The 12,094-nt window shown below is 38.7% G+C and overlaps 1 protein-coding gene across 1 annotated transcript in view; it reads right to left on the bottom strand.

Annotated features, from left to right (window-relative positions):
* Positions 1–12,094, bottom strand: part of prex2 (phosphatidylinositol-3,4,5-trisphosphate-dependent Rac exchange factor 2) — a 198,951-nt gene that overhangs the window by 80,554 nt on the left and 106,303 nt on the right. Inside the window, exons 26-28 of the mRNA XM_079805796.1 lie at positions 4,012–4,191; positions 3,195–3,289; positions 2,697–2,779 (exon numbers count right to left, since the gene is read on the bottom strand). Of these exons, the coding sequence (XP_079661922.1) occupies positions 2,697–2,779; positions 3,195–3,289; positions 4,012–4,191 (358 nt within the window). The remainder of the gene's footprint in view (positions 1–2,696; positions 2,780–3,194; positions 3,290–4,011; positions 4,192–12,094) is intronic.

Below are 12,094 nucleotides of genomic sequence, written 5' to 3'. Positions count from 1 at the left end.
GAAACCTGCGTGCTATAAAGCAAACAGCAGGCAAGAAGGACGCAGTGAGCCGCACATTCTCCATTTTACTGGTGATTGAGACATCCTCATTAAAAAGTGTGGAGAGTGAGACAGAACAGATTGATCTCTGGGGGAAAATGACCACAGCCTTGAGGCATTATATGAGGGGCTTCAGCCTGTTTTTAGGTGTCAAAGAGGTCAAAGGTGAAGCTAAGTCTTTATAAGAGCAGATGGGATAAAGCAAAATGGAAGTAAAACAACTCTGTGCATTATTTAATAAAACTACATACTTTTATAAAGAATAATGAAATAGTAAACTTTAGTTATTTTTGCTTTATAAAAAAAAAAAATGAAATTATTCAAATTAAATTAAAATATTACATATTATTAAAATGATTATTAATTATTTTTATAAAAATAATTAAACATGTAAAATTTGCACTGCAATCATGTCACACTGCCAGACCATATAATGGAGATGTAAAAAAAAAAAAAAAACTTTACAACAGGATAAAATGAAAAGGAAAAAGGTATCAAGAACTTCATTGAATATTCATTTATAAATAAATATAAATTCATGAATACTGTCACGGAAGGCTCGCAAGGCATACTGGGTTCATAACAATACATTAATGTTAATTTATACAGCTTGAAAAGTTTTAAATGTATTAATATTAGGGCCGCCAAAATTAACATTTTAACGCAAGCAATTTATATTTAACGCAATTAACACATCATCCTTTTTTTCTGTCATCCTTTGACTGCGCTACAGTAGGCTATATGATCATGTTATCATTAATTTTTTTGTCATCACCTCTGGTGATTATAATGTTGTTATAATTCATGTTATAATATTATTAATTATAATGTAATATTTAACCATTAAAAACTATATAAGACGCAAAAAAGAACTAAAATCTGTATTGGCACATTGTCTGTGAAGCGGCTGGCTTGAAAGGACAAAGAGTTGTCAGATTGTTTGTCAGATTCACATCATGTTCGTCAGGTCTTAAAGTGACAACAGCCTTATAAACCTGCTGCTGTCAGGGTCTCTGTTCAATGTTTCTTTGTTTGTCTTGTGTCTGACCACATGGCTCTGACTTTGTTTGTGTTGGCCATGTGTTCCTCTAGTCCCACCTCCTTGTTTCCCTTTACCACGCCCCCTTGTTTAGTCCTTGTCTAGTCCTCCTTTGCTTAATTCTGTTCACCTGATCCTCATGTGCTGTTCCCTTTATATTGAGCTCCTTTCCCTCTCGTCCTTCCTGGTTTGTTGTGTGCATTTGTTTTATGCCTCTATTCTGGCTAATCTTGCCCCAGCCTTATTTTTTATTTTTTTTCTCTAGTTTTGATTTTGTTTCTCTCTCTTGTTTCCTGCTAGGTTGCATTTTTGTTTTTATCTCGTTTAAAGTTCCAGTCATTTATTTCTAGTACTTATTTATTTAGCTTTTTCTCTTATTTGTTATAGTTTATTTTGAGTTTTATATTCATCTCTCTTCTATTTGCTTTTTGGATTCCAGATACTTAGCTGCATTTCCCCTATTCAGAGTTTTTTTTTTTTTTTTGCTCGTTTGTTTATCTCTTGTTGTCTTGATTAGTGTGTTGTCTTGTGGTGGTTCCTGTCCCGCATCCTGTCCCACCTTGGTCATTGACTCTCCTGGCCTGGCTACCAGTCTGGTTCTACGGCAAGTCACATCACCAACTGTCAAGCCTGGTTCCCCGAGCCGCTGCCTTGTCTCCATCGTTGGCCATCACATCCTTGCTGTCTCAACCCTGACCAGCCAGTTCTCCCATTGTGTCCTACCCCTATTGTTTGGACTTTGTTCCTGTCTCACCATTCTTGTGCTGTCTAATATTGTTAATACATTTCACCCCCCGCTCATTCTGCATCTGGGTTCTTACTCTCAGTACTCTGACAGCTGCTGTCTGTCATTAATGTTAATCAAAGAACTAAATACAAACAAAAAAAAATCACTCACTGCTCCAGACTGAATAACTTTTGCAGCTTTAATAAGGATTAATCTATATTCCATTTATAATGGTATGCAGTGAAGTCTGTGAAGTGTTTTGATAACTTACAAAGTTACAATGGCCAAAAACAACGAAAACAGTAACTTGCAGGGCAGGTAAAACTCAGAAAAATCTCTTAGCGTTAAGCCCTGAAATATTAAATGCACATCTAAATGTGACATTTATTACAATGGGTTTATGTGAAGAATGTTTTAATTCAATTTAATTCAAATAAATTAAATTAAAATGTGTTATATTTTTTAAAGCCTATTAAATGTTAAAATTAATAGCTTTCAAGTAATAAAAAAATAAAAAGATGCCATTAAACAAATATTTAAATATACTGTCTTAATGTTGTTTCTACATTATTTTATAGATTTAATGTGAAAGTATTACAATATAAAAATATAATTTAAACTTTAATGTTAGGAGTGATTAATCGCAATAATTACAGAAAAAAATGTGTGATTAATTAGTAATTCTTTTTATCAATTGACAGCACCAATTAATATACATAAAACTATACAAAAACACTGTTATTAATATTATTATTATTGTTGTTGTTATCATTATATATATATATATATACATACACAGACACCAACTTTTTATACAATTCACATGAACAAATGCTCTACATTACAATACATGGATGTATAAACTTGTTGGACGTGACAGCAAACACACACCTGACTGAAGAGATGCTCCAGGAAGCCATGCAGCTTCTTTTGTTTGTCGTGAGATATCCACACACTGGTCGGCATCTCGTCACCTGTTTGTGATTGTGTGTGTGTGTGTGTGGAGAGAGGGTAAAGCGGTAATCATTAGAGGATATACACATTTAACACAGAGCCTCAACACATTAGTTTCATTAGTGCGGTATTGCCATAACAATGCAAATACGTCTCTCCACTCCTCTCAGTCTTTCCTGTCCTTCTCTTTCTCCATCTGTTCAGCAGTAAGCATCAAATGGCCGTCAACTTGGCAGACACTATGTTTTGGCGGGTTCTGTTTGACTAAGTGGAAAATGCGTGCTTGATGTGCAGCGACGAGATAAGAATCAGTCTGAGAGGCATATCCAAGCTCTTGCCAAACTTGATTAGAGTCATGGAGGATGTATCACGGGGGTGAACTAACAATGGTGTTGTGTTGTCAGATGTGTGAAGGGTGATATCTGGTTGCGTTACCTGAGTCCATCTCGTCACTGTGCACATAAGAGCTGCAGTGACTGCTGCAGATGCTGGTGAAGGACGCTATGGAGTTCCTGTTGCTGTTACAATCGCTGGAAGCAATCAGATGAACATTCATGTGTTACAAATAAATTATGACGTTACAAACAAATTATGAAATATGCCCTTCTATGGTCTTCATTGGCTGCCCGCGAACAACGTCTACTTTGCCATGCCTTCAAATACTGTATTTGTAGCTGAGGCCTGGAAGAGTTTGGTTTGTGTTGTCGACATGTCAAGAAGTTTTTTTTTTCCTGCGAAAGCAGATCACTTCCGAAGGATTAGAACTCAGGCTCCAATTGATACGGTAAAATCAACACCATCATTAATGTTCGTATCACCGTGTATCAAGTACCGAGGAAGCCTTTGAAGCTGAAATTCAGATATGGTAATGGCCGTTTTGGTTCCAAAAAGGGCAAAGCTGAATTTTAAGCATCATTACCCCAGTCTTCGGTGTCACATGATCCTTCAGAAATCATTCTAATATGCTGATTTGGAAACATTTCTTCTTATTATTGAACAGTTATATTTTTGTGGAAAAACTGCTCCATTTTTAACAACCTTTCATAACAATGTAAAAGTCTTTAATGTCACTTGTGATCTGTTCCATCCTTGCAGAATAAAAGTATTAATGTACTTACTGACCTCAAACTTTTGAAAGTTGTGCCTAACAAAGACTATTCATAATAAAGCACTGCCTCTCGTCCCTCATTGCTTACATATATTAAAACATAAAGCAATACATAACTATTCTGTATACTGTAAGACACCACACCTGTAGGAGTCTCTGTTGCTGATAGTGTCATGACCCGAGTCCTCCTGCTCGTCTCCGGTCACATTAAAACACACTTTCTTCCCGTTGCGTTCACTTTTCTCACTCTCATTCTCAGCAGAAATGTAGCTCTCAGTAGGCTTCCCTTCAGACCCGGTTGGATGTGTGATAGAGGAGAGCAAACTGTGGGAAATACAGGGAGAGAGAGAACCAGATAGAGATAAATCACACATTAATCACACTGCAATCTATGTGCAATAAAAGAGTCAGAATCTACACCTCCAGAAACACTTTCACGACTCACATAAACCGAGGGAAAGACACATCCCTGTGACTCTGTTACAGTGAACCAGAGGTGATTAAGACAATAAATACTAGCAGTTAACATACATACCGTAAATCAAAATAAGACACAACTAAATAAATTATTGAAAATAAAAATAGTAATTAAATAAAATAATATATATATTTTGATGGACTGGCCAACTGTCCGGGGGAAATAATGAAATGAAATAAAAAAATTAAATAAAATTAAATAAAAATGTGCTGATCACAGAAATGGACATTACATTAAACGTACAGCAACTTGGTAAAATGGAAAAAGCTATTCTTTTTATTGGCTAGATCTGCTAAAGACACTGGGCCTCATTTATGAAACTGGGCGTATGGCTGTTTTCATGCAAAATTTGGCATTTATCAATGTGGACGTGCGGTGGCTACGATCAAATCTCACGTCATGTCTCAGCTCATGTACGCAAGTTTTTGAATTAGCATGAACTTGAGCGTAGTATAGTAAATCTGGTGGAGAATTGCAATTACGAGGTTAACGGGTGTTTTTGGAATAAGATCAATTTCTCTTTCATGAGATACTTCCTCTTCTTGGCCGTGTTGTGTTTCTCCATGTCATAAACTCTAGGGGCGAGGCTTCTAAACCGTGAATTTTGAAGGGCGTAATATAATAAAAAGACAATTGTTTTTAGCCGCCACATTTATCAAAGTATGTGTCAACCGTCATGTTCTGTTTTGTCATGGACTTTCAGTGTTTTCTTCCTGTCACGTTTCCTTGTTCAGTTTTCCCGCCATTCGTCTGTCCCCATGGTAACCCTCATTAGTTAAGTTCCTTCCAGCTGTGTCCTGTTTATTATATCGTTGCCGTTTGCTATTTAGTTCTCCCCTTTCTCTCAGTCCTTGTCTGATCTCTGTTGTGTAAAGTGGTGTGTACCTGTCTTCCTGTTTACTTTGATTAAATCTTCCAGTTTGCACTAGATTCATCTTCCTTCGTCTTCCTTCCAACACACACCCGTGACAGAAGATCAGACCTCCCAAGATGGACGATGGGATCAAAATCATCGTTCTAGCTCAGGAGAGCCAAAACATTTTTTCTTTTATTCAGAGTTTTGTGGGTGTAGCCTTCACGAGTGCACTCGAGGATGAGAAACTAAAGACTCTGTTCTGGATCGGGGCCAATTACCATCACTCCGTGGACCTCCCAGACACCACTGGACTGAGCTGGAGAGAAGCGGTTATCCGGTGTCTGGAGAGCCTCACGCCCCGGTCCAGAAAACACCCTGTCTCTGTCCAGAGTCCAGTCCCGTCGAGACCACCCTTCCAGAGTCTCTTCCCGTCGAGACCATCCTTCCAGTGTTTCATCCCGTCGAAACCGCCCTTCTAGGGCGTGACGTCAAGCTCGCCACACCAGAGCCCTCATCTCTGGCCAAGATGGCCGCCGCCCGAGCCCTTGTCTCCGGCCAAGATGGCTGCCGTCACGCCAGAGCCCTCGTCTCCGGCCAAGATGGCTGCCGCTACGCCAGATCCCTAGTCTCCGGCCAAGATGGTCGCCGCCACCCCTGAGCCCTTGACCCCTGCCAAGATGGCTGCCACGCCTGCATCGCCTGTCCCGGTCCACAGTCCTGTACGGTCTCCAGTCCAGAGTGGACTCTGCCTCCTGTCTCAAGTCCAGAGAGGACTACTTCCTCCGTCCCGAGTCCAGAGAGGACTCAGTCTCCTGTCCCCAGTAGGGGTGCACCGGTTGACCGGCCAAAAACCGGAACCGGTTTTCTTTGTATTTTTCTGGCGAATATTTTTTTGTTTTTTTTTGTTTTTCCGGAAGTGTGCCCGCGTGCACATACGCGCCTATATTGCAATCATTCGCGAACACGAACATGTCACTGTGTTACAAACGGAAACTGGAGAACTGAGGGAAGAGACGAGATGCTGAAGGGAATGAAGAGCCGCTTTCCTGCGCAAGCTGAAGTTGCGCCAGCTTACCTCTCTACGCCCTGCACAAGCGCAGATAGTGAGCGTTTGTTCAGCTCAGCTTCTCACGTGTTGGATCGGTTGAGAACGAAACAGACTAACTTGTGACAAAGCCGAAATACTTCTTTTTGTAGCCTAAAGAAGAACATGCATGCACTTTTGAAATGAAATACTATCAGTTCTGTATAGGATGATCTTTTTTTATTTTACATAAAAATTACATTGACTTAATTTGATTTAAAAAGCACCTGCAGTAGCATCTTAGTTTTTTTCGATGCACTAAACATTATTTGATTTAACAATTTGGAACAATTATATACTTTGGTTTTATTTAATTTCACTGGTAAAGACTTTTTTTCTTTACACTGAATTTAAAAACAAATGCTGATTTAAGTAACATCTTTGTTTGGATTGCAGAATATGCAGTTGTTGCCTTTAATTTCACCTTTCAGCCTTTTCATTTCCAATTCAATGTCCCGTTAATTTCAGATTGCGGACTTGTTTTCATTAGCCAAAAGCCAATTTAGCCTGTTAAATACCAAATAAACATCTTGTTATGTATACTTTCGTTCTTTTATTGTGTAAAAAAATAAAATAAATAAAAAACAGTATCGGAATCGGCCTTGTAAAATCATGATCGGTGCATCACTAGTCCCCAGTCCAGAGAAAATCCCGCCCAGCCTCCCTCTCCCACCTCCTCCCATCTTCAATCTCTCAGCCCTTCTTCTACCACTGCCTGTCTGCCCCTCAGCTCATCCTCAGACCACCTCTGGTGAGGTGGAGTCGTCATGTCTGTCTTCCTGTTCACTTTGATTATAACTTCCAGTTTGCACTAGATTCATCTTCCTTCCTACACACACCCATGACAGAATGATCATTCGTACGATGTGATTGGCAGCATACGAATGTTTCATAAATCACACATGAACCCTGTCATAAGATGATTTCTGCATTCGGATCTGCGATCGTTTCTATGTTAGATTGATAAATGAGGCACACTGTGTGTGATAAATATTGCAATGGAGATAAAACAGCTGTTAATTATAACAGGAGACTTCAAATCATATGAATACATCTTTTTGCATAACATCAATTTCAAAATTTAAAAAGAGAAAATATGAAAACTGTTGTACTGTATCTTATTCTGTAAAAATGCAGTGTTCTTAAAAATGTTTATTTTCTGTTAAAGGTGCTGTTTATTATTATTATAATTTTTTGACTGAATAAAGCATTAAAATGCAAAATACGTGCGACCTTCACATACTTGTTTCTCCCAAAAACAATGCTACAGCCAGTTATTCTACTTTGAAATGCAGAGTCCGAGGAGTAATTACTTTAATATTGCATACTATACCTTTAATTTTGTGTTATTTATTTTCTCATTCCTGTTGTTTGTGGATTAATTTCCTTGTTTTGTGTTTGTGTTGTGGCTTATTTCCATTATGTTGTGGGTTTCTGTGTTGCATTGTGGTTCATTTCCTTTGTATTGTGTATTTTTCTATTGCATTTTCAACTTTAATTTGCATCTGTTTTATCCTGTGTATCCCAGGGTCTCAAACAACTTCCCATTTCCTAGTATGGTTTTAAGTTATATTTCAAACATGTTTTGGGAGAATCGGGCACAGCATGTCAGAGTGTCGAATGTGTGAGGATGACCAGAGCCAAACAAAATCACAACCTGTTTGTGCTTGGCTTCCGGACAACAACTCAAGCAAGTTAAAGGTCCTCTAAATATGAATAACATCAAAACACGCATATACAGCTGTGTCAGCAGTCATAACTCTGTTCCCCTCCAGGAGAATGGTGAAGAAAATGTTGACGATGCTGGCCAACATATTCTCACACATGGGGACATTTAAGTCATATTTTCAGTCTGGCTTTGAGGCCCAGTCTCTCCACACATGAACACACTAACATGTCAAGCCTTGTTTGAGTTTCAGACAAACCCCTCAGGGTTCTTTTAATGAGAGTGGACACATAAACATACTTTCGTGGAATATGTTCCCTTGTGAGCGCAAACCGTAACTCTAATTCTCATCCTAACAATAAACAAAACCTCAAGTCATTTCCAACCCAAACCAATTCTCTGAGTGAGAAACGCAGGAAACTTTCCAGCGATGCCTCGCTCGTGAGAGGGCCTGAAGGCGTCTCAAGCTGCCCAAGTTCTCCAGCTATGCAGTTTAGGGCTGTTCGATTTAGAGTTTTTCAGAAACCGACTCAGGTTCCTGGTTGTGGAATCGACTCCTCGCTGTTGTTTTCTTCTTCTTCATTATGCCATTTTACAGTCTTGATTTAGTTTTTGGGGTCTACTAGAATAGGTTTTTAGGCTTAGCCATATAAATAATAATGAGCCTTTAATTGCACATATATAACACATAGCCTAAGCATTCATAATGTTATCTGAGAATATTTGTTTTCCATTTGAATCAGTTCATTTAAAAATAGACATTTCAAGCTTTAGATAGATGTATTTCTCATGTCTGTGAGGAAAGTTCATGCAGAGTTTCAGTTTATTTTTGCTGACTGGCGATGCTGACCCATCATCTCCGCAGTAGTGGACACACCTATATGCAGGATTCATACCGATTACATAATCTGAGAATATTTGTTTTCCACTTGAATTGGTTGACAATCGTTTGAAGCTTTCTATAGATATAGCTCATGTCTGTGAGGCAAGTTTAAATTGAGTTTTGGTTTATTTTTTGAAGCAAGTTCATAGAAACCAAGACGGTAGAAAGCGCATCCTGTTTGTTTTCTTTATTTTACAAAGGCACAACATTTTGTTATTGTGAGTTTACAGAAATGAAATGTACAGTTTGGAATGATGTATTACTCTTATCTGTATGACCAAAACTGATGGAGTATTTTAAGTTGTTTCAGCTGTTGTCAGGAAAAAAATGCAAGTGATCACACCGGTGCCTCAATGTCATGTAGTAAAGCGCACTACTTCTGCTTCAACACCCCGCAAAAACATTTGGATATTTCTCATGTCTGTGAGGAAAGGTCACACTGAGATTCGCTTTATTTTTTTAATAGAAAAAAATAAGAAAGACAAACTCTGTCTTTGACAAAGACTACGCCTGGATCAGAGTAGATCGAGTCCATCAACACCCCCAAAGTTGCACAGTCCTATAGCTCCTGGGTCGACATTGGGTCAACATTTCATTCAGTAACTTTAGGCAGTTTTGATTTATATGCTTCTTTTTCGCCTGCGTTTTCAGGAGATTTACTCTCTCAGAAGATTTGTAATAGCGCCCCTACCGCATAACAGTGAAAACACGGAAAGCTGGAAAATTCCATCAATGGTAGGGAAAGAGTTAACTTAAGTGAATGAAAGGTAATAATCAGCAACGCGTTCACACGTATGCCTTTATTTGAATGTTTCAAAAAATAAATGCGTACTACAACGAACTACAGGTTCCAAAAAGGAGTTTCACAGTGACGCTATAGAAAAACCATTTTAGGTTACCCTAAAGAACCTTTTAATGAAAAGTTCCTAAAATAATTTTTTTTTCTCTTAGTTTGAAGATGTTAGTTATCTAAAGAAGCTTTTTCCGCTAGAAGCTTTTGTGCAATGAAGAGTTTCTATGAATGTTAAAGGTTCTTTATGGAATCATCAATATTTTTAAGAGTTCTCAATTCCCACCACCTCGGAATAAGGGATTTGATTATTTCTGGAATCAACTTACAATGGAATGGGACTTGATGGTGGCGACCAGTCTGCTTTACAAGGAGGGAATCCTTGTAAAGCAGACTGGTCACCACCATCAAGTCCCATTCTGTCGCCATAGAAAAGAGCACCCACTGTTGCTATTGGCTGAAGCTTAATAAGGAAATGAGCGCAGCATGGGGCCTCGAGGGGCACAGAGCATCAAAGTGTGAAGAAATAGAGGAGGGGAACAATGATGAGACTCTGCGGGGGAGATCTTGGTTCGGGTCTCTCTGCCTTCGGTCCTTTATACATGAGTGCTTTCATGTGACATATGAGGCTCTTTACATTCAGCTAATGTCGTGCAGCTGACTCAGCACTTTCAACTATAATCAGAGTATGACTTCTGGTCAAATCACACGTTCAAATACTAAAGAGATCACTATCTGAAACATCTGACAAGATAGATCTGAAACATCTGCATTGGACTAGAAAGACAGTATAGAAATAAAGCCAAAGCCAGAGCAAAACAGATTGTGATATGGGACTTATGGATATACATCATATGGCTGAAATGTTATTTGATTCTTCTGAGAAAAAAATGAAGCTGTCTGAAGAAAAGCTGCCATCACAAAGTCATCAGTAAAACCCCATTTGCAAAGCATTTGGAATAATTAACTGATTCATGATTTTTAATAATGCTAGGAACATGTATTTGTAATGGGCGAGAGAAAAAGCCATGCGAAACAAAGGAACAAAACCACAAAGAGAACAGCAACCATTACATTCAACAACTGACAAAGCAACAAGAGAAACATAAGGACTATACATTCAAAGGGGTAAACAAGCTTAACAAGATAATGAGTTAACAAGACACATCTGGGAAGGCAATCAAAGGAAAAAACTACAAAGGACTACAACATGGCTCTCAGGACAGGAAGTAACATAAAATTCCAGAGACAAAAACACAGAGCACATATGACAGAGCCCCCCCCACGACAGAGACAACCACGGCGGAGCTAGCGGAGCGGGAAACCACCACGACTGGTGTAGGTGGAGACCACCATGGTGGAGTGGAGCTGGGCACAATGACAAGGAGTCAGGGACCAGCGCAGAGCAGGGCCAGGGAGTACACAAGGTTCGGTGCCAGCCTCCATGGCCGTGATATGGCAGACAAAAAGTTCATAGTTGGCCTCTGTTGGAAGCACGGAAAGTTCATAATCGGCCTCTATGGCCATAACATTGCTGTCAGTTGGAAAGCCTTGGTAGGAGTTTTGTTTGCATCATTGTCCCCGCCCACTGATGTTCAGTCGATGAGCAGCGAGTGGATCTAACGCAGTTTTTTTATGATAAGATTGTGATAATAACAAGATTGTGGTGCAATGCAGACCTTGTGCTATTCCTGGCTGTGGAAAAACATCATCTCTGCATAAGCTGCCGAAGGATCCCGATTTCAGAGACAAATGGATTCCGTTTATTTTTAATGAACATCCTAGTCACGTAAGTGCTGACTTGCGTGTTTGAACCGTACATTTTACCAGCGACTGGTTTGAGAACAGTCGCAAAATGATGGCTTTTTAAGATCAAGATCAGGCTGTGCTAACTGTTCTGGAACCAGCAAGGACCCAGTAAACTGTAAGTAACGCGTTTCGTTTGTATACAGTTTAATTAGAATAATCCTAGTAGTTTTACATAGTCATTTGTGATCCAATGGACATTGATGACATTTTTTTTTGAAAATTATATCCACAATGTCTACTAAATATGTTTTTTAGAGCATGTAACTTGTAAAATGTATATTCATTATAAACATACCTATGATGTTTTAAGATTTTATTAAGATTTTAAGGTCATTTACATGACCTTTCCAGGTACGGAAATCACGTTTCCAGGTACATAATATATAATTTTAAAATCACATTCTAGATGTTCAAATGTTCAATATAATGAAAGTCAGTGAGGTCCAAAAAACATTGCACCCCATTAACTTTCATTTTATGAACAAAAGAGAAATCTAGAGAAATCTTGCAAATTTTTGTGTTTCACAAAAGATAAAGTCGTATGAATTCATGCAGGTTTGGAACAACACAAAGGTGATAAAACAAAACAAAAAAATTGGGGGGTAAACTGTCCCTTTAAAATGGTTAAACAATACCAACAAACACCAGGCACAAGTCCATC

Source organism: Gobio gobio, assembly GCF_949357685.1.
Source record: "Gobio gobio genome assembly, chromosome: 23".
In the NCBI taxonomy this organism is placed as follows: domain Eukaryota; kingdom Metazoa; phylum Chordata; class Actinopteri; order Cypriniformes; family Gobionidae; genus Gobio; species Gobio gobio.
This window is presented reverse-complemented; position numbering and strand designations above follow the sequence as displayed.